General features: G+C 52.4%; 1 protein-coding gene across 9 annotated transcripts in view; it reads right to left on the bottom strand.

The window, feature by feature from the left end:
* SHANK2 (SH3 and multiple ankyrin repeat domains 2) overlaps positions 1 to 23,289 on the bottom strand; it is a 688,443-nt gene that overhangs the window by 407,968 nt on the left and 257,186 nt on the right. For all 9 annotated transcript variants that reach the window (XM_037733995.1, XM_037734000.1, XM_017515880.2 and 6 more), the window contains exon 11: positions 19,625 to 19,691. In XM_037733995.1, the coding sequence (XP_037589923.1) occupies positions 19,625 to 19,691 (67 nt within the window). The remainder of the gene's footprint in view (positions 1 to 19,624; positions 19,692 to 23,289) is intronic.

Raw genomic sequence — 23,289 nt, forward strand, 5'->3', positions numbered from 1 at the left:
CTAGGAGTTTGAGACCAGCCTGGGCAACAGAGTGAAAGCTCTGACTCTACAAAAAAATACAAAACTTAGCTGGGTGTGGTGACGCATGTCTGTCGTCTCAGCTACGGGCGGCGGGGGCCGGGGGAGGGTGCTGAGGTGGGGGGATTGTTTGAGCCCTGGGAGGTCGAGGCCGCAGTTAGCTGTGATGGTGCGACTGTACACCAGCTGGGGTGACAGCAAGAACCTGTCTCCAAAACATATATATATAATATATATATGTAAAAAAATATATATATATATAATGCATGTATTATATATATATATAACATATATATATAATGTTGGTATTATATAGATATATAAAACATATAATGTGTGTGTGTACATATATGTTTTGGAGACAGGTTATACATGCACACACACATACACACGCATATATTGCGTGCCGATTCATTAACGGGGAAGCTGATGTTCAGAGGAGTGTTTCATCCACGTGGTCTCCGGCAGGTGACATTGCCTCTAGAGACTGTGCACGTGAAACAGGAATTAATGGGGCTGCTGCTGAGTGCATGGTCGCGTCCCGTGAAGTGCTCTGGCGGCGGTGGGGATGGGGATGTTCCATCGGAAGGGGCCGGCACTCTGAGGCAGAGCGCCCCGTCCAGTGGTCACTCCAATACTCTGGTCCAGTGACTGCCTCTCAGCCTGGGCCATCTGGACACTGGATGACAAAGGACCTCACCCCCTGGACCTGGGAGAATTCCAGAAGGGATGGAGATCCAGTGAGATTCTAAGATCTCACACATGGCCCTGGTGAGAAAGGAGAAAATATTGCTTCCTGTCCCAGCCGTACAGCTTCACACAATTCCCTCTCATCTCTTCCTCAATGATATTTTTATTCCTCTTCAGGACACAGAAAAAGAATACTGATCATTCATAACTAAAGGAGCAACAACAGTGTTCTGATTTTTCCCGCTTTTTAGAGCGCGTCACCATCGAATTCGTCCCCTGCTAGCTGGATAACTCTCACAGAAGGCAGAACGTGCTGCCAGGGTCCCAGCCAGGGTCAGGACCAGGGGGGCTGGGCAGAGCCCTCATCCCATGCCGACGGCCAGCCTGTGACCTCACAAAAGCCACGAGGCTTCCTGGGCCGGATTTCTAAGTAACCAGCCGCTGGGTCTGCTGGAATCCGTCGCCTGACTTTCTGCGGCTCTATTCTCTGGCAGAACGCCCTTTCCCTGCCTGCTGGCTGCCTGGACCTGAATGAAACCACCGTGATTTCCAGGAGGGACTCCGGCTCCTGCCCTCCCCACCAACTTCAGCAGAACCTTGCCCTCTTGGGTCCTGCATCTCCTTTCCTTACTTCACCAGTTCTGGTTGTGTACTTCCAAGACCCCCAGGACTCTCTCCCAAGGGCCTGATAGAGGGGGTAGAAGATGAACACCTCTGGCCAATGTGACTGACAGCTGGTTGATACGCAAAGCCATGCCACTGGCTGGACTCCTGAAGCTCTGGCCAGAGCAGGAAGGAGGAAGAAGCTTACTTCCTCAGGGAGTAAGGGTGGAGCCAAGCAGAGGGGAGCCGAGTGCAGACATGGAGAGACTGGCACGTTCTATTTTATTCTATTATTTTTTTTTTTTGAGACAGAGTCTCACTCTGTCACCCAGGCTGGAGTGCAGTGGTGAGATCTTGGCTCACTGCAACCTCCGCTTCCCAGGTTCAAGCAATTCTCCTGCCTCACCCTCCCGAGTAGCTGGGACTACAGGTGTGCACCACCACACTTGGGTAATTTTTTGTATTTTTTAGTAGAGATGGGGTTTCACCGTATTAGCCAGGATGGTCTGGATCTCCTGACCTCATGATCTGAGACTGGAACATTCTGTAAATGTTCCCTGCAGAGAAAGTGGCTTTTTCTCTCCTGCACCGGGAAAGAACAGGTCTGAGCAGTCAGCAGTTGACTCAACAAATATTTGTCAAGCACCTCCCAAGTGCCGGGAGCCATACTGGTTCGGTGTGCTGGGGAAAGGAGAAGGCAGGGAACCCCTGCCTCTGTGTAGCCGCGAGTCTAGCAAAGAACGCGGAGAAGCAGGAGGGAGAGTCAGCGGTTCGGGGCATGGCTCGGCCGGCACTGATTCTGCCTCAGGAGCAGGGCGCTGGGGGTCCCAAGCACAGGAAGGAGGTGTCGCCTTTATGGCCTTCACTCTATGGATGAAGTCAGCACCACAGGAGGCCACCCCATCTACATCTCTCTCACAAAACAAAGTCGCAGCAGCCTCATGCTGAGCCGGGAGGCAGATGAATGCTCATGGAGAACTGGGAGCTGGGGGCTGATGGCCAAGTCATTCCAAAGGCAGGTCCCTGGGAGGGCTGTGACCAGGTCTAGACCCTAACATGGGGCCACGCCTCTCAATGCGGCCCTGACTTCCCCTCCATGTAGAAGGGAGAAAATTTGGAGCAAACATACAGGGCATCATCACATGGGAGTTCCCCATCCTGCTTTCTGCAGCGATTTACCATATTCATTGGCTGTGGCTGACACGCAGGAAATCATGGAAAGCCACGTTTGAACCCACAGGAACCCAGGTACCTCCCTTGGGGCTGCATGGTGGGTGTGGACCCCACCTATCAAGCCCATGGTCTTGCCCACCTCATGGGACCACCATGACGGCCTTCCTAGAGGTGGTCTTGATCAGGGCACTGGCAGAGGACTGGAATGGGATCTGTTCTCTTATTTTTTAGCCTCTACTTGATAAATGAGTCCACGAGTTTGCCAGGAGAGGTGGACTTCCTCCTGCTGCACCATAAGGGAACCTGCCAAGCTCTCTGCTGTGCTGCCCAGGGCCTGAAGCAGGTCCCTTCCCACCAGCTCCTACAAGCTTGGTCCAGGGCCATCAATGAATGCTGAAGGATTTTGGAGAAGAATCTGTTCTGAGGCCAGGGATGAGGCCACTCCCTGCTCCCACCTCCAGCTCCAGCTGGATTCTCTGCCCCTCTAGGTCATGTGACTTCTCCTTAGCCAGCTCTCCCGCCTTGGACATTCTGAAGTCTGGTCCCGGGGAGGGAAAACGTTTCCTGAGGCTACTTATCTTCCTGAAGCTGCCCCCATCTTGGTGGCCTCCTTGGCCAAGGCAGCCCATGTGCCCAGTGGCCCCAAGGACCAGGGTTTACAGATACCTCCATCTGGCACCTGTATCCACAGAGAACCGGGGACCAGCGTCTCATGAGCAAATGCCGCTGCTTCATTAGCTGTTTAATTTGTCCCTTCTGGCTTGGCTAAAAGCAGCAGCACTTAGGTACACACGTGCACAAATTCTTCCTTTTCTGCCTGAAACCTCCATACCGTCTTTTCACTTATGCTTATTAGAACCAGAATTAGAAATCTTTCCTCTGTGCGATTTAATTCTACCTTGCATATTCTTCCCATCTTATGAGGCTCCAATATTTGCAATCGCAAAAGGCACTTCAAGAAAGGACTCTCGATTCTGTGTCTGAATTTGAGCTCAGCCCAGAAGAGGGTCTCAAATGCAGTAGCAGTGAGGGAGAGGGACTGTTATCTGTGGTGGCCGCTGAGGCTCCAAGAGATGACGTGGCTGGTCCAAGACCACATGGAAAATTCCGGATGGGAACCCTCATCCCTCTGGGATTTGGTCAAATGCTTTTTCTTCGGCTCTACTACCCAGGTGCCTTTGCATGTTAACAGAAATTAAGACCTCTATGACTATTTCCTGACTCCAGCACCAGTGGCTACAAATTCAGGGGTTGAATGCCTTTTCCCCACTCGAATTAATTCACACTTAATGCACTCGCAGGAAGGGAACCCTTGCTAGAGAAGTGGAAACCATCCATGTGAATTCCCCAAGGCTCGCGGAGGACCGATGCGCTCTGACAGCAAGGGGGTGGGACCCTCTCTCCTGGCACCGGCTGAGCGGGGCCTTGGCTGGATTCCTGCAGTTGCTTCCAGGCCTGGAGAGTCAGGATGACCCAGGGGAGGGCACAAATGAGGAGTCAGGAAAAGCAGAGTCCGCAGGGACCCCAGACTTCTCCCAGGAATGGTGACAGAGCTCCCTGGCTTTTGAGGGTAGCTGGATGTCTGTCTGAGTTTCAGGACCCTGACTGTAACTGCGCTGTGGCCCGCTCCGTGGCAGGGCGCTGTAGAGCTCTCCAGTGCGAGGCCCAGGGGCTGGTGCTGTGGCTGTCAGGGACAGTGAGGGGCCAGAAGCCAGGCTCCGAGCTCCCCAGCTAGCCTGGGCATAGGGAGCCCATGCACCCTGATATCTATTCTGAGCTCCCCAGCTAGCCTGGGGATAGATAACCCCTGTACCCCAGTGTCTGTGAAGCCAGTTGTGACTCTGAATGTGAAAAGGGAGGTGTGCTAATTGGGTAACCTAGTCGGAAGAAGGGCTGTACTTGGCTGGGAAGGAGACAGGACTTGGGGGACTGATGGACGAAACTTGGGGAGATAGACGGAGCCATGCTGAGAAAAAGGACACCCTGAACAGAGCACCAAAAGGTGGGGCAGGGCCAGCTCCTGCCTGTGAGCTGCCTGGAAGGGGCTGGGGAAAGAGAAGGCCAGACAGGCAGACAGAGCCACTCGGGATCAGGAGCTTCAGAGACTTCCATTCGAGTCGCCTGGAAGCAGGCACGCCTGGCTCTGTGAGGCCAGGGGTGCATGTCCATGGGGACACAGACGCCCAGTCTATTCTCTGCCCCTCACCCACCCCCGGGCGTGTCTCTTATGCTGGGGGCGGGGGAGGACCCAGGGCCTGGGGTGGGGAACACGATGTCTGCTCTCATCAGTCTGTGTACCTCACCAGAGCCCCTGCTCCACTGAAGCGTGGATTTTCCATCCACAGAACAAGGAGGACTGAAGAGGCCAGGGTCCTGGCTGCTACCCGCAGACCGGGATCCTGCTAGGACAGAGCTCCCAGGGCCATCAGCCACACGTGCCCAGGTGCAGGATCTCCAAGGCGGGTTTCTGGCCAGGTCTGTGAGTTGTGAGACCGAGCGGGGGTTCCCAAGATTCCCAGGGCCCTTTCACATTATGAGTCTGGGTTCCCTGGGGTCACCAACCCTGAAAGACAATTACTTCTGAAAGCACCTTCAGAGTCTTTCTTTCTGTCAATAGTGACAGAACCCGTCTCTGTCATCCGGGCTGGAGCACAGCGGCCCGATCGCAGCTCATTGCAGCCTTGACTGCCGTCTTTCATTTCAGCCTCCTGAGTAGCTGGGATTACAGGCATGCACCACCAGCTTGGCTAACTATTTTGTTTTCTAATTTTTGTGTAGAGGTGAAGTCTCACCATCTTACCCAGGCTGACCTTGAACTCCTGGGCTCAAGGAATCCCCCAGCTTTGGTCTCCCAAAGGACAGAGATCACAGGTGCGAGCTGCCTTGCCCGGCCAAGAGTCTTTCTACAGCTTTACCATGAAGCAGATGTGTGAGCAGGGGGAACAAGAGACACACACGTCTTAAGATAGTGGCTAACAGGGCTGGGTGCAGAGCCTCACATCTGTAATTCCTGCACTTTGGGAGCTGAGGTAGGAGAATCGCTTGAGACCAGGAGTTTGAGACCAGCCGGGGCAATATAGGGAGATGCCGTCTGAATCCAAATAATAATGATAAATAATAGTAATAACCCTCCAGGGGGCTTGGACAGTCCCCTTCTTGGTAGATCCCAATAATCCTTCTCCCCAGGTGGATGGGTGGGCACAGAGTTCTAGAATTCCAGAGCTCTTTTGACTATACTAGATCCTTTGGTTTCAACTATTTATTTATTTTTTGGGGGGGGACAGTCATCTTTGACTAATGGCTTTAATTTTAATTGTCTTTTTTTTTTTTTTTTTTAAGAGACCAGGTCTTGCTCCGTTGCCCAGGCCGCAGTGCAGGGGCATCACAGCAGTGGCCGCCCACTGCCGCCTCAAACTCCCAGTCTCAAGTGATGCTCCCACCTCAGCCTCTTGTGCCCAGCTAATTACTTATTTATTTTTTAGAGACGGGGCCTTGCTATGCTGTCAGGCTGGTTTCAAACTCCTGGCCTCAAGGGATCCTCCCAGCCCAGCCTCCCAAGGTGCTGAGATTACAGGTGTGAGCCACCGTGCCCAGACTAGATCCTTTAATTCACACTTAATTCACTTGCAGAGACGGAACCCTTGCTAGAGAAGTAGAAATCATCCATGTGAATTCCCCAAGCCCCTAGAAGGACACACTGCACATATACACCATGGAATATTATGCAGCCATCAAAAACAATGAGTTTGGGTCTTTTGTAGGGACATGGATGAACCTGGAAACCATCATTCTCAGCAAACTGACACAAGAACAGAAAATCAAACACCGCATGTTCTCACTCATAGGCGGGTGTTGAACAACGAGAACACATGGACACAGGGAGGGGAGCACTACACACTGGGGTCTGTTGGGGGGAACTAGGGGAGGGACAGTGGGGGGTGGGGAGTTGGGGAGAGATAGCATGGGGAGAAATGCCAGATATAGGTGAAGGGGAGGAAGGCAGCAAATCACACTGCCATGTGTGTACCTATGCAACAAGCTTGCATGTTCTTTACATGTACCCCAAAACCTAAAATGCAATTAAAAAAAAAAGAATGAGTCATTGGCATGAAGCTGGCAGGTGAGACAAACCACATGATGGATGGGGAGGGAGGGGAGTGGGGAAAGGGGAGGAAGGAGCAGGGGAGAAGGAGGGGAGGAGGGAAGACCTAGTGGCTCAGCTCGGCCATCCACCACATCTTTCCAGGCCTGGCGATCTCCAGGGTGGGACAGGAGAGAGGTCACTGCAGCGGGGAAGGCAGGCAGAAAGCCCCCTGGGGTGTGCCTGGGCCGAGGAGTGGGAACCAGTTCCACAGCCTACCAGCAAAGGATTGAATATATATCTCAGAGCACTGGGGAAATTGATTTTCCTTAATAAAATGGATCATGACAGAAGCAGCTAAGGATTCCTCAGCAGTGTCTGCTCCCTGCTGCAGGCTGAGCGTGACCTTGTCATTAACAGGACACAGAACAGGAGCAGGGGCCAGCTGGGCTAGTCTGTGCAAAGGCAGGCTGAGGTCAGGTAGGGCAGACCCCAAAACTTGCTTACAAAATCAGCCAAGAGCACCGGGGTGAGGGGTGGTTGTGCAGGGAGAGGACAGTGATCCCCACGGCTTTGCGGAAAGGCGGCAGTGGCTTATTCTCACGTCCACGGGAAAGGCCACCTCGGTGCCATCTGTCCACGCTGGCCCAGCATCCGCGAGCACAGGAAGCCAAGCGGCCAGCCTGACCCTCCGGAAGGGCAGAACTGCGTGGATTCGCAGGAGCGAGGGCAAGTCCCAAGGAAACAGCTCCAGGTGAACAGCAAACTGCAGGGCAGGTGGGAGGCAGGTGGAGGGGAGGGGAGGGCGGGAGCCAGTGTCCCCGAAGCCACGGTGGCAGAGAGAAGCCGTGTCATGGGCAGCCTTAGCAGCGGGGAAGGGGCAGCTCTGGGATCAGGGCTGTTGGCTCCAGCCCCAGCTCCCTCCCCACTCTGGGGCCCCAATCAAGTGTGTGAACTCAGGAGCCCTGTCCTCCTGGACTGAACACGGGGCAGTGAGGGAACGCCTTACAACTGGGACCAGGAAGGGACAATCTGCCTTGGTCTTGACCTTGGTGGTCTTCAGCCCTCTGCAGGAGTCGGAGCTGAGGAACCAGAGGCCGACCTGCAGACCCACAGACTCCTCAGTCTCAGAAGGGCCAGAACAGAGCTCTGCAGGGAGCCAGGAGCAGGGGCTGGTGGTGCTTAGGGGCAAAGGAGGAACTTTCTGGGAGAATGGACGCAGACAGGGAGAGCAGAATGCACCAGCCCAAGCCTGGCTCAGGCCAGTGTGCCAGGGCAAACCCTGTGGGTGCCTGAGCAGCATTTCCTACCAGGCTGGCACCCACTCCACTGGAGGGGGCTTGGGGCTGTGATGATAATGGGGGCAGGGGGTGCTCCTCACATGTGGGGGGCAGGGGGTGCTTCTCACATGTGGTGGGCAGGGGCCAGACAGACTGATGTCCTGCAATGCATGGGATGGGCCCCTGCGGATTTTGAGTGATCCGCCAGACGTTCAGACAGAGGCAGAACCTGTTTATCTGCACAACCTCCTGTGTGTGACTTAGAAACGTGGCACAAATCTGCACAGCTTTAATATTCCCCGAATGTTCCAGGAATGCAATGAAAGACAGCATGGGGTTTGTCTGGTTTGGAGTTTTCCTGAGAGGCTTTGACCATTTTGGAAGTCAGCCCTGCCTCAGACCACACCCCACCTATGCTGGGAGACGCTGCTGGAGGAGCTCTGGGGTTGACAGGGATGGATGGGAAGGGAATGACCATCAAAACAGCACTGGGTCTTCCGGGGCGGACCCCTCCCTGGCAGCAGAGGCCGCCTGCACATCCGGTCCCCCTGCCTTTTTATGGCAGGACACGATGGGCTTCTTTTCTTGAGATGGAGTCTCGCTCTTGTCACGCTGGCTGGAGTGCAATGCGCCATCTGGGCTCACTGCAACCTCCGCCACCTGGATTCAAGTGATTCTCCTGTCTCAGCGTCCTGAGTAGCTGGGATTACAGGCACCCACCACCATGCTCGGCTGTTTTGTATTTTTAGTAGAGACAGGGTTTCACTATGTTGGCCAGGCTGGTCTCGAACTCCTGACCTCAGGTGATCTGCTCACCTTGGCCTCCCAAAGTGCTGGGATTACAGGTGTGAGCCACTGTGCCCGGCTGGGTATCTTTTCTAAGTAATGTGTGTAAGTCAGGGTATGTTATCTAAGAGTTGCATTTAAAGATGATGAAGGAGATGTTATCTAACGTTTCTTCTAAGAGGAGCTGGGGTCTCGTGTGGTTGGGAACCAGGAAACAATGTCGACTCCCACAACTGCTCCGGAGCACTGTACAGAGGGGAACTGCAGGGACCGCTTGCTGAGGGTCAGGCTAGGGCACAACGGAGGTCCTCTGAGCTTCTGCCCTTCCGTGGGGGAGATGGGCTGTGACAGGCTCCTCTCTAGGGGCCCTAACTGCCCAGGACCAGCGAGCAAAGAGCTGGAGAAGCTCAGGTTGGGGAACAGTTCAACCCAGAAGACGGAAGGAGTCGATCTCTGTGCACACCATGGGGATCTACAGTGGGACACGCTTCCCAGCAGCCATGTGTCCACTGCACGGGAGTCAGTGCAGCCAGGGACTCCATGTCCTCTGCCCAGTCCCCCAGCAGCGCTCCATTTGGTGGAAGAGGGGACAGGCCACGAGGCAGGCTCCACCGTGTAAAGGTGCTGAGCAGGAGGCGAGGGGCAGGGGCTGGGACAGGGGCATGGACAGGACACAGCAACACAGACAAAGCACACAGAGACGCACACTAGACAGGACCCCCGACCTCACGGTCACTGCAGCATCCCATCAGGACAAAAACAGCCATTGCCCCGTGGGCACCGTGTACACAGCATTCGTGGCAGGCCACGCAAGACGGCCGATCCCCCAGCGGATGCTTCCTGGGTGTCGGTGCTGGAAATCAGCTACATGTAAAAACACCCTCCCAACCCCACACACCGGCCACCTGCGGCCCTTACGCAAAGGCTTCGATCGCCTCCCCGCAAGTGAACTCCGCTTTACGATTCGGAACAAAACTTCTAGACAGGTATGCATGGAGAGAGCAGAACCACAGCAACACGCACGTGACCGATCCCTTCGGCAGACACGAAAATGAGACCAAGCAAGACCCCAGAGGGGCAGACGAACAACACAGCTGGCAACGCGTCCGGATAAAGCCAGCAGCCCGGCTTGCGGAGTCAGTGCCGCTCACACACACACACACACACACACACACACACACACTCACACAGCTGACACAGTCCTGCGGAGGGGGACGAGACAAGACTCAGGTCAGTCCCAACAGACAGGTCACAGAGGTGGCCGGCTGCTCCCATATGCCTCGAAACTGCTGGGTCTGTTGGGGGTTTTCTGTTCTCCCTCTCCAGCCATTTGTTTTGAAAACAGTCCATGGGAATCTGGTCAACAGCTGTGTGGCTGCTGCAGAATGCTAAGTAAAAATGCAATCTCGACTTTCCTTGGGAGGGTTTATTTTTGCCATGCATAGGAGGGGACTCAGCCACGGGGTCCCCGATCACTCTGATCTCATTAAATGGAACAGGGGAGGATTTGGGGTTTTCCTCGGGACCTGCTGCTCCTGCTTGCAAACAAAAAGGCTATTGTGTTTACTGCATACCATCATCTGTGTTTCATCGGAAGGAGCACATTTCACAGTCAGAATGGCAGGTAAACTGAGATTTTTCAAAGCTGATCTATTTTATTTCACAGCAGGTAGTATCTAGCAAACAGGTATATTTTTAAAGGATCATGCTCAACATCAGCCTGAATTTGACTTACACACACACACACACCCCTAAAATATTACATTAAGAAATCTGTTTGAAAACACCACCCTCTATTCATCATCTATACATATCTAAAGCATAATTATACAGGCACCCGGTCTTGAAACCTAGCAACGGTATCCAAGTATTCCTGTCGGCTAATCAGGCACCCAAACTCACACATCAGCTCAATGTGCTTCCTTTCAAAAAAACAAAAACCCCTCGCTTCTCTCTCCATAGCTGCGGAAGGACAAGAGGTATGAAAACAAACCTTGTTCGGCTGAGGAAGAACAGCCCATGTCATTTAATCCATCTGACAGTGCATCTCCCCACAAAGCCAGGCAAAAGCAAAAACAACAAAGACCGTAAAAAAATAGGTTGTCCCAGTCCAAAGCTTATCAGCTGGCAACATGCTTAATGTGTGTGCAGGACCGTCTCGGACGCGGGCTCCCCGACACCCGGACGGTCTTGCAGTTTGGAATCTCCATCCTATGGAAGCCATCGTCAGGGGCTCTACGGCAAAGCCTTTAAAACCTGCTGGGCTCATTTACTCGGCTGGCTAAACACTGGGCGACAAGCAGGGATTAACTTTGGGATTCGCGTCTGCATTTAAACCATCGCTTTCTTCGAGCTGGTAAATAAAATCACCAAACAGGGGTCACATTTAGTTTGGTTTTTTTTTTTTTTTTTTTTTTTTTTTAAGAGGAAGGGGACAGAAGGAGCATCACAGCATCAGACAACAGCAACATACATGCTGACCAGACCATGAACAAAATGCTTCGAGGCAGGCTGAAACCTCTTTTTTAAAAGGGATAGACTTGAATCCATTTCTGGATTCTACAGACCTCAGAGCACCCACTCATCACCTCGCAGTGCCTGCTGCCTTCTCCTGTACAGCCACATTCCAGCGTCCTCATAAGGGTGCTGATTTCCTCGCACTGACTGCTTCCGTGCTTGGGAGACAAAGGATCCCTTGCTCAGCAGCAGGGAGGCCATCTGATCCTTTAAAGGGACTTTTTAAAGGAGAACATCCCAGTGACCAGGCTGCGATGGCAAGTCAGGAAAATGTCTGGTATATTAACCAATACATGGTGAAGCTCCAACATCCACCCCACACCCACATACAGCTGGGATTTGCTTCCCCCATCCCATATTGAGAAATACAACCCAACCCCATGGAGCCAAAGGCCAGCCTCGCTTGCATTTCCCCGCAGGAGAGAGCTTTCTTTGTGAGCACCAAGGGTTTGCCCTGACGCCAAAGTGAGAGCCAGCAGCCTCAGGTTTAAGGGACAGGTGTGTCTTCATCCATATTTCTCCTGATCTGCGTTGTATGAAACAAGTCTTGCTGAAGACCATAATGCTGAAATACCGTTATTCCTGAGGCTGACAGTGATGGACAAATGACAGGCAGAGAACATGGAGTCCTCCAGTGACCATCTGACACCACCCATCCCAACCCAAGAGGCCAGGAATGGACAAAAGATTTGCCTTGAAGGAGAAGGACTGCAGCAGCACTCTTGAAGGTCATGGAGGATTTGGGGTGGAGGAAGCCAAGCCACAGAAGCTAGAATCAGGAGGCCACGTAATCATCCACGATCCAACACAGAAACCCAGAAATCCGTGGCTTGAGGACCCCTGACACTGCACCCTACACAGCCTACTTCCTCCAGCTGCCTTCTCTCCCCTGTGCCTCTGAGCTCGGCTGCTCCTGGTCTCTGAAAATGTTTGAGATGGATAAGACATTGTCCTCTCATAAACACATTCAATCCAGCAACTCATTTGCCAGTAAGTGTCCCACTCTTGACACTCAAGACCGAATACCAGGGAAAGTGGGTTTGATGTCAAGAACAGAGGGTGGGGGCGGGCATGGTGGCTCACCCTGTAATCCCAGGACTTAGGGTGAGGCTGAGATGGGTGGATCTCCTGAGGTCAGGAGTTCGAGACCAGCCTGACCAACATGGTGAAACCCCATCTCTACTAAAATGCAAAAACTAGCTGGGTGTGGTGGCGTGTGTCTATAGTCCCAGCTACTTGGGAGGCTGAGGCAGGAGAATTGCTGGAACCTGCGAGGCAGAGGTTGCAGTGAACCGAGCACTGCACTCCAGCCTGGGTGTCAGAGGGAGACTCCATCTCCAGGGAAAAAAAAAAAAGAGAAGATGAGAGAAGGACTGACTTGGAACAAGAGGAGCTGGAGTAGGAGCCATTCATCCAACGCACATTGCCTGAGGCCCCACCATGCACCCCGCACAGTGGGGATGGCAGAATCAGATACCTGCCCTTGAAGAGGTAACAGCCTGGAGGGACAAGAGTCATGAAGCAATGTGAGTCTCCTAGAGTGGCTAGAATGGTGGTCCTCAAAAAGATACGCTCGGCTGGGCACGAGGGCTCACACCTGTAATCCCAGCACTTTGGGAGGCCGAGGTGGGCCGATGGGGAGGTCAGGAGTTGGAGACAAGCCTGGCCAACATGGTGAAACCCCATCTCTACTAAAAATACAAAAAACTAGCTGGGTGTGGTGGCGTATGCCTGTAATCCCAGCTACTTGGGAGGCTGAGGCAGGAGAATCGCTGGAACCTGGGAGTCGAAGGTTGCAGTGAGCCGGGCTCGCACCACTGCACTCCAGCCTGGGCAACAAAAGCGAAACTCCATCTCAAGAAAAAAAGGATAGGCCCAAGTCCTAATCCTTGGAACCTAAACTGTGACCTCATTTGGAAACAGGGTCTGTTCAGGTGTGATGAGTTGAAGGATCTCAAGACGAAATCATCCTGGATTTAGGGTGGGCTCTAAATTCAAAGACTCGAGTCTGCTTAAGGGGGAAGCGTGGGACCTCTGAGATACATGCAGAGGGGAAGCCACATGAAGACAGAGGTGGAGGCCAGGGTGAAGCATCCACAAGCGTAGGAACTTCAGAGGCAAAGAAGGATCCTTCCCCTGCCCCTGCAGAGGGAACCAGCCTGCTGACACCTTGATTTTGGACTTCCGGCCTTCAAGACAGTGAGACAGTGAATTCTGGCTGTCTGAAGTCACTCAGTTGGTGGTCATTTGTTGCGGCAGCCCCGGGAACCGAGTGTGCGGCCCATCCCTGTGTCCTGAGCAGGCCCTCGGAAGATGGGATGAGCAGAAACGCCTGGCAAGTCCTGGGAAGCAAAGGAGGAACCAGAGCCTGGACGTCCAGCATCAGAACCGCCAGAGAGGTTTGAAACCACAATTCCAGAGGCCCCTCCACCTGCCGAGTCAGACTCTGGGGGGTGGCACTGGGCATCTGCATTCCACACAAGCTCCCCAAGGGACTCAGATGCACCCAAATTGGAGAGGCCATTGGGCACCGGGGCCCTCAGGGGTAGGAGAGGGTTAGGGAAGGCAAGCCAAGAAGACAGTCAGGACCAGGAGCAGGGGTGGGGTGGCTCAGAGGCTGTCTTGGGGACAGCTGCCAGCAACAGAGAGGGCTCCTGGGAATGGAAGATGGAGAGAGGGCAGAGGAGGGAGACGCAGCTGGAAGATGGGCCAGGACACAGAGGAGTACGAGCTGCAACAGCCAGAGAAGCCACATGTGTGGAACGGCCTGTTTTCCTGAGCAGGCGCGGTGCGTCCTCCCTTCACACAGCAAATGATCAGTAGCTCACTCCACCTCAGAAACGTGCACAGGGTCCTTCAAACATCACTTTTAGATCTGGGGGGCAGGAGGCGGAGGGATGTTATCTTCCATGGACATCCCCTCCCAAAGGGCCTGGGACACGCAAATGTTTCTGAATCTCCAAATTAGCGCAGGTTCTGTGCAGAAGGTGCTCAATGAAGAGGTGTCACCAGGCTAGGCACGGCAGCTCACACCTGTAATCCCAGCACTTTGGAAGGCGGAGGCGGGAGGAGCACCTGAGGTCAGGCGTTCAAGACCAGCCTGGTCAACATGGTGAAACCCCGTCACTACTAAAAATACAAAAAATTAGCTGGGCGTGGTGGCAGGTGCCTGTAGTCTCAGCTACTGGAGAGGCTGAGGCATGAGAATCACTTGAACCTAGGAGGCGAAGGTTGCAGTGAGCTGGGATCATGCCACTGAACTCCAGCCTGGACCACAGAGTGATAGACTCTGTCTTCAAAACAAAACAAGGGTTGTCATGGGAAGGTGGTGGCCACACAGGTGTATGAGAGCTGGTGAGAGTGCAGGCGTCTTCAGGACCTGCTGTTTCAGGTGCCTGACATGAGCAAGTGTGGCCTGGAAGAAAGGATACTTCTCCACTAGCACAGCCAGTCTGCCATCCTCAGCGCACACGGGTTCCTCTCTAGACTGGAAGACACCGGGGCCATATCTTTCCGCTCCGTTGGTGGGAACCACCACCAACAAAGTTTCTTAGAACAACCCGAATTTACTATCTCGTAAGGCCAGAAGTCCAGATTCAACGTGCTGGCAGGGCTGGTCCCTTCTGCTGGCATTCTGCATGGACAGCCTCCAAGGGCTCACACCCGGAATTCTCCCCTTCTGTGATTCCACAGACGTGACTCCACAGCTCTGAAAGCGTGTCCTCCTCCTCCCTCCCTCTCTTGGTCTCTGTCCCCTTGGGCAGAGGACCAGGCTGCATCTCCCCTCTGAAGGTCTCCTGGGTAACCCTGATGGACCCTGACGCTGCTAAGAGCATTCTGGGAAGGAGCATTCCCAGTGCTAATTGAGTTATTTCATAGTGGGTGAGAAACATCACAGAAGATGGAGAGGAATCTAGGATTTGCAGAGAAAACAACTGATTCTGTGGGTGAGAAGTTACTCTGAGCCCCAGGTGAGGACGGGGGTGGCCAGGACCAGTTCTGCCTAAAGCATGATGTTTCCTGAAAGCTCAGAAGATGGGCAAGTCGAGCCTCCCTAGTGAGAGAGGCCACTGAGCCACAAAGGCTTCCCTGGGGGCTGTCAGCCGGCACTGCCGTGAGGCCAGGACCTTAGTCCTCCATCCCATCCGTTCTCAGACAGCTCTCTCCAGCCGCCAGGCTCCACCCCATGCACTGCTTCCTCCAGCCCCACCCCTGCCTTCTAAGCACAGCTGGGGAGCTGGCTGAGAGCTGCCAGGGTAATCCCTGCGGTAGTCCCAGAGCGAGGGAGCCTGGATGAGGAAGCAGAGAGGAGAGACCCCTCTACATATGGAGGGACCACCCTGTTGGTGGTCCGTGGCCCAGGAAGCCTCCTCATCCCTCTGCCCACCTGCCCAGCTCTGGTTCTAGGCCCTGCCTGTGTGAAGACTCCCCAGCCTGCCCTGTCCCCACTCACACTGATGCCCACACTCTTTGTATGGTCGAAGGTTCTCCTTGGCTTCACCAGGGAGGCAGCGGGGGTTGGTGGTTGAGGACAGCTTCTCCCGGTAAGCACTCCAGCATCAGAGGGATGAGGGGTTGGAATCTGGTTTGCTCAATTACTCCAGTGGCTTTGGGAAAGTCCCGAATGTAAGATGCCATCGATGCCCTGCTTGCTTCCCCTTGGCACTCCCTGTTCCCGGGTGTGTGCACTGCCTACCCCCACGGGCACCTGCAACTCCCCCATCCCCTGATGAGGGTCTTGGTACCCAGAGGGAGCACACACAGGAGCTGGAACTGGTGGGTAAATACGTGAACTGCTTCACAACGCCCAGGCGCGACCTCTGCAGCTTCCCGGAGGACCCCAGCGGCCTGAGCCTCAGGGGCACACAGAGTCAACTGCTCATGGGCACATGGGTACTGCTGGCACCCTGCCCTCCCCTGACTTCCTTCCCTAAGCCCCTGCTGGTGCTTCCTGTATCACCTCCACAATATGAAAACTGCCCTCAAATCCTCACCTCAAGGCCAGCTTTCAGGGGAGCCCCACCGCAAATGCCAGGTGGCTTAGGCCGTTCTTCACGTGGAGACCGCAACTGCCTCTGGACATGGAGGCCTGCACGGTTGTGACGACGTGTGGGAAGGGCTGGCCCGCGGTACTTGGTAAGTGCTAGCTGTTTTCACTGTGGTTATTCCTTCACTCAGAAGTAGGGCAGCTTTCTTAGACCGTGGGCAAAGACCGCATGCAGGAGTTAGCAAGACCCATGCAGGCGAAAAACACGGAGGCTAGTGGGGAAGAGAGCACGAGACCCTCCCTACCACCTGCCCAGCGTCTGGCCCCCCCCACCAGAGAGGGGATGCAAAATGGGGTGACCTCAGGGGAGGGGAGAAGCAACTGAGTTCAGACCTACAGGTTTCGTTAGGAAGGCATTAGGTCAGCATTTTACAACAGATTCACTGTGCTTGGATCGATCAACACGCTGAGAGACGTCAGCTTCCTAGACGTCACAGCCTCCACACCCTTCCTCCCCCTCTCCGGGAAACTTTCAACACAACCGATTTAAAAGGCACAGTTTGCGTTGACGCCAGTTTGCTAGTTCATAATCACAAACCCTCAGTCGACTCAGATAAAACAAGGGGTTTTTCTTCTTCTTCTTCTTCTTCTTCTTCTTTGTATCTGCCCAAGGAACGCTGTGGGCAAATAGAGATTTTCTAAATGATCCTTTCCCTTTGGGGCCCTGGGAAAGCCCAGAAAGCAGAGAACAGACACTGACTCCCTGCGTCGGCTGATTGTAAAAGCCAGCCCTGCTTCTCTCCTGCGGAACCGGGGTAGTTCACAAACACAGATGCAAGGGAACTCAAACCTCGGTCCTGGCACTTCAAACTATGTTAGTCACGTGAGCCTGTGGTGGGTGCCTCCCTCTCTCAATAGGGGGTGCTGTTTACAGTTAATAAATAATAGATCAGAACAGGTAAGGGGTAATTAAAACGTATTCGCCCAACAAATGGGTGTTCCTTTTATAATAATGAAAAACCCTCTATTTGTAGAGTGGTGTCTACATCATAAATAGGGAAGATATTAATAATAATTATATCTGAAAACTGAAAAGACCACCAATGTCCCCCAAGCTGGGCTGTGAAATCAACTCAGTGTGTCAACAGACTTGGCAAGACATCCGGGTTTTGTCGTCTTTTTTTTTAAGATGGAGTTTAGCTCTTGTCGCCCAGGCTGGAGTACAATGGCACCCCCTCGGCTCACTGCAACCTCTGCCTCCTGGGTTCAAGTGATTCTCCTGCCTCAGCTCCTGAGTAGCTGGGATTACAGGTGCACGCTACCATGCCCAGCTAGGTTTTGTATTTTTAGTAGAGACGGGGTTTCACCATGTTGGCCAGGCTGGTCTCGAACTCCTGACCTCAGGTGATCCACCTGCCTCGGCCTCCCACAGTGCTGGGATTACAGGCGTGAGCCACCACGCCCGGCCCATCCTGTTTTTGAGTAGGAGGGTTTGGTGGCTGACCCTTACCTTCTCAGAAAGGAGGGTGGGCGGCTGTGACTCCATGGGGCAATGTTAGGGGCAGGGCTAGCATCCCTCCTATCTCCCAGCTCCATGTGGAGAGCCGGGATGAGGAAGCCACTTCACACCTTCCTCTTTGCAGTGCAGGCCAAAGTCAAGGTGGGCACTTAAAACCCATAATGAGGGTACCCCAGAGTTTGTTACTATCCCAGACAACTCAGGATCTGTGGAGTTGGCTGGGCCCTGCTCCAGGGGTCCCAGCAACAACCCCTGCTGTCGTGGGTGGGTCCTGTGCCCAGGCTCCCTCACTTCCCTTCTTTGCTATGTCCTCCTGCCCAAGACGGTCCCACTTCCTTCATAGCAGCCGAAATTTTTAGATCTCAAACCAAAGCTATCCCATGTGCTGCTTTCTTTTATTAGGGAGGTAGCAGGGAGACGGCCTCTGGCATTCTGAGGGCTCTGTTCATTTCCTAAATCACCCTGCAGACATTAACTCATCCATCTCTGCAATGCACTCGTGGAGGTGCTGAGGCAGCCCTGGCGGAACCCTGGATCTCAGAGCAATTAAGTGATCTGCCCTTGCTCATGGGAGGGACATGCACATCAGTGTCAGGCGCAGCTGTGGGGAGGCCCTGAGGCTCTGCACAGGTGCTCCATGATGCAAGCCAAGCATCCAGCTCTGCATCCCTGTGCGGTTCTCCAAGATGGGGTAGGTACCGGCCATGGTTGACGTAGGGCACACATGCCACACAGAAAAGCCTCGACAGCCAAACACACAGTTCTGCTCACCCTGATGCCAAAAACGGGGTGTGGGGCACAGGCAATAAAAGACACCCGGGAGCACCCCCCTGACCCCCTCAGTGGGGTGGTGTCATCTTTGCAAGCTCACCACTGCTGGTCCAATGGGACTGCTCCCTGCTGTAGGTCCTGTGGAAGCCCGGGGCTGGAGGGAACAGGCCATTGGGCTCGTCCAAGGTGCAAGACTGGGCCCAGCCGATGGCAGGGCGACGGGAGAGAGGAGGAGCCCCAGAGACCGTCCTCCTGGTTGGCATAAGGGGTACTAAAAAGGGGAAGGGCCGTCAGCACAACCATGGAGGAAGGAAAGCAGAGGCAACCAGAGGGGAGCTGAGAGGACGCCACTGGCTCTCTCTCCACCCTCACTGGGTCACCAGCTCTTTGCCTAAACAGAAGTGTGAATGTTACGACACCTTCCAATAAACATATCTAAATCAGCTGCAAATTAATTTGTTTCACCAATCGAGAGCCATGCCCTACATCCATCGCTTGACGCTTAGCATGTTCTCCAGTCTGATTTCTCTTTAATTTAGATTTTTAAAACATCTAAATGTTTTTAGAGTAGTTCTAGGTTCACAGTAAAACCGAGCAGAAGGAACAGAGCTGACCCACAGATCCCATGCCCCTCACGTGCAATCTCCCCAGTCATCAAAATTCCCCTAGAGTGGGCCGTTTGTTACAACTGAGAGCCCACGGTGTCACCCGAAGTCCATAGTTCACATTAGGGTTCACTTTTGGCTTGTACATTCTACCAGTTTGGACAAATGCATAAAGACATGTATCCATTTCTATCACTCATTGGGAAAATCAGATACACACATCAGCTAGGGATGCCTAGAGCCAACCCTTAGCATAAATCAAACACTTCCTGTTCCTCTCCCCATTTTACTGCATCGATGATGTTCCCATGGAAAGCAACCTTGCAATGGTGACTGTCAGAAGAGAGGAGAACATCATCCTTCTAGAGAGGGCCGTTTCAGACGACCTGACCTCTAAGACCCTCCTTAGCCCCATCCCCACTATAAGTTAAAAAAAAGTAAGACAAGAGACGGAAAATAGGCTAATACTATGTTAAGTTTTGCTAAAGGCAGGCTCTAAACCAATCTTAGGAGCGTTTTAAAAAAGCTGGTGGGTGACTCCTCGGAGCATCTCCAAACCAAATCCCGCCATAGTCTCTCCACGGGCCTACTCACCGACGTCTGTCTCCTTGTGGTTCTTGATGTATTCTGCCAGTTCAAAGTTGCCTGCGATGATGGCCACCTGCAAAGTGAAAATCACATTAAGTATCACCTGCAGAACAATGATTTCTGCAGACACTGTTATATCATTGAAAGCCTGACACCAAAGGGAGTCCAATCAGAGCTCTTAAAATGGCAGCCACGCTATCCATCAATATTCATCCTCTCACTTTGCCAACCACCACACTTGCTTCTCTCAAAGCAGTTGGCTATTTTATGATGATAAGATTGATACTGGTCTACAACCTATATGAGTGGAGGGCCTCTGTCCAGAAGGCATATGGAACAAATTACCCATAGAGTAGCTGAGGATTCAACCAGTGCTGAGTCTGGAAATCTCCCCATTGACTATGTCCTGTGTTCCCATGGGGGTTGATTGGTTCCAGCTCTCACACCCAGGAGTCCTGTTTATCTGATTAGATGCATGCCAGTCTATATAACTGGAGAGAGGGGGAAACCTCAAAAAAAGCATTTAAAACTTCTCTTCAGATCTCAGTTCTGTAGGAAAAATTCTACCCATCGATGTATGCACAGTCAGATGGGTGACACCAAAACCATCAGCTACAGGAACCTGTTCCAAACCAGGCCCTACAGATCGGTTGCCTAAAGATGCATGATCCTTGATATGGGACAGCAGACAGACAGGTGAAGCCAAGTCTCCTAGGATGGCCCTGGAGACCCATAAGGAAGGCCAGAACCACATGGGCAAGGCTCATAGTGCCTCATAAGGGGAGACCTTAGGCTCAGGGCCAATGCATTCACAACCGCAAAAGAGCCAGGCATTCAAATACCAGCCTGGAGACATACACACACATCTACAATGAGCTGGTGGCAAGTCATCATGTAAGTAGACCTTATCCAATCAGCTGGGGACCTTATGAGCAGAAATTGAGGTTTCCTATGGAAGTTTTTCCTTACAACTGAGGCATCAACTCCTGCCTGAGTTTCCAGTCTTACTTACTGATTTCAAATTGGCCAACCCCATAATCACGTGAGCTGATTCTTTACAATAAATTATAAACAAATGCTGACTTTGGTACAAGGAGTGGGGTGTGGCTGTAACAAATATCTATAACATCTTCCCAAAGTGGGCTTACTTCATTTGTTCAATTTAAATCAACCCTTCTCCTTGTGTGTATGAGGTGATCTGGTACAGGAGGGTGGGTGACTTTTGGTTTTGTTTTTTCTTCCTTACTTAGAGCACGCGTAGGCCTCAAAGGACCTTTCCTTTAGGTCATATTCCTCAGAAAGTCTTCATTCTCCTTTCATTTTTGTTTTTCTTAGAGAATATTTTTAAAGCTTAAATTTGTATATTAATTGAGGACTTTATTTAGAAGTATTGGCTGTTGGGAGCAGCAATCTATTCTGAAATGTCTCACATATACATGCATGTGTGCGTGCGCGCGCGCGCGTGCACACACACACACACACACACACACACATTTTTTTTTTTTCTTTGAAGCAGGGTCTTGCTCTGTCACCCAGGCTGGAGTGCAGTGGCATGATCTCAGCTCACTGCAAACTCTGCTTCCCAGGCTCAAGCGATTCTTGTGCCTCAGCCTCCCAAGTATCTGGGATTACAGGCATGCACCACCACATCTGGCTAATTTTTGTATATATATATTTTTAGTAGAGACAGGGTTTTGCCATGTTGGCCAGTATGGTCTCAAACTCTTGGCCTCATGTGATCTGCCTGCCTTGCAAAGTCCTGAGATTACAGGCATGAGCCACCACGCCTGGCCAGGTATGTATATGTATACACACACACACACACACGCACACACGCACACACGCACACATGACAGTGTTGGTGAAGAAAACCAAATATCTAAAAATATTATGGAAATGCTTTGGAACTGGGTAATGATTACAGGCTGGAAGAGCTTTGAGGTGCATACTACAAATATGAATGCTAGAGTGATTCTGCTGAGATATCAGATGGAGACGAGGAACATGTTACTTGAAACTGGAGGAAAAGTGATGCTTGCTCTAAAGTGGCAAAGAACTTGGCTCAACTGTGTTCTAGTGTTTTTGTGGAAGGTAGACTGTGTGAGCGATAAAATCAGATATTTAGCTGAGGAGATTTCTAAGCAAAGTGTTGAAGGAGCAGCTGGATCCTCCTGACTGCTTACAGTAAAATGCAAAAGGAGAGAGAGGAATCAAAGAATGAATTGTTAAGCAAAAAGGAACCAGAGCTTGAAGATCTGGAAGATTCTCAGTCTGTCCATATGGCAAAAAGTGAAAAAGCCACATTGTAACAAAACAAACACCAAGGGTGTGGCTGGAACATCACTTGATACTGTACCAGATTACAAGAGCAGGAACACTGTCAGTCTAAATGGAAAGGGATGGAGAAGGGACAAATGAAGGAAGACTGTCAGACTTTTTGGATGTGACAGAAGAGGGTGATAGAGCTGTCTGGCCACAAATGTATGCTACTCTTCAGGAAGAAGGCAAATTATCCCTGAAGGGAATTCAGAAATCATCAGATTCACCCATTGGTTTCAACGGTTAGATGGCCTCTGACCAAAGCCTTGTGGGCAGTATCACAGGGCAGAGTTGTAGGGTGATGTGATTTGGCTACGTCCCCACCCAAATCTCACCTTGAAACACAATCCCCCTAATCCCCACGTGCCACAGGAAGGACCCGGCGGGAGATAACTGAATCATGGGGGTGGTTTCCTCATGCTGTTCTGGTGATAGTGAGTGAGTTCTCATGAGATCTGATGGTTTCGTAAGCATCTGGCATTTCCCCTGCTGACACTCATTCTCTCTCCTGCCGCCCTGTGAAGAGCTGCCTTCTGCCACCATTGTAAATTTCCCGAGGACTCCCCAGTCACGCGGAACTGTGCATTGATTAAACCTCTTTTCTTTATAAATCATCCAGTTTTGGGTATTTCTTCACAGCAGTGTGAGCACGGACTAATACATGGGGGAAGCCTCCTGAGTGGTAGCTTCCCGTGGGCATGAAGGTAGAAAAGGAAGCTTTAGAGATAAGCATGTCTCCAGGACACATTCAATCAGAGCAACACAAGCTGAGGTGCCCTTCTCCCTAAGGGAGAGCACCTCTTCCTACAGGCCACCTCCAACTCAGCCTTTGGATATTGACTCAGGCGAGGCGGACCCATGCCCTGGCCTGCTCAGGCTGAGCCAGCACTTCCTTCTCCAGACCCCTGAGGGTTGTGCTGGCTCAATATGGCAGTAGGCGTCTCTGCCACCAAGGCGAGGGCATCTCTCCCGCATTCCTACAGGCCAGCCCTCGCTGAATGCCCGAGGTGGAACTGGCAGACTGGCAGGGGGATGCTGCCATGGAGGCGGAGGGTGTAGGATGGGGCTCGGGCTGCCTGGGTGCAAATACAGATTTGTACGATGTGTCCCTGGGCATTATGCGTGATCCACAAACCTCGGTTTTCTTACCTGTGAAATGGACTTGGTGTGTGGGTTTATTGAGATCTCCTAAGTGTGACATGGTATACGCCCCATAAACTGCATACCTTGACCATACCTCTGCTGTCCGTTGAAACTGCTCTCTGTAACCCTAATATGACAGGCAAGCAGTCCAAACCAATGCCATTTTGGCCCCTGCGCCATTTTAAGACTTGTAATAAGTCAGTAAGGTC

The sequence above is a fragment of the Cebus imitator genome, unplaced genomic scaffold (assembly GCF_001604975.1).
Source record: "Cebus imitator isolate Cc_AM_T3 unplaced genomic scaffold, Cebus_imitator-1.0 Scaffold563, whole genome shotgun sequence".
NCBI lineage: Eukaryota > Metazoa > Chordata > Mammalia > Primates > Cebidae > Cebus > Cebus imitator.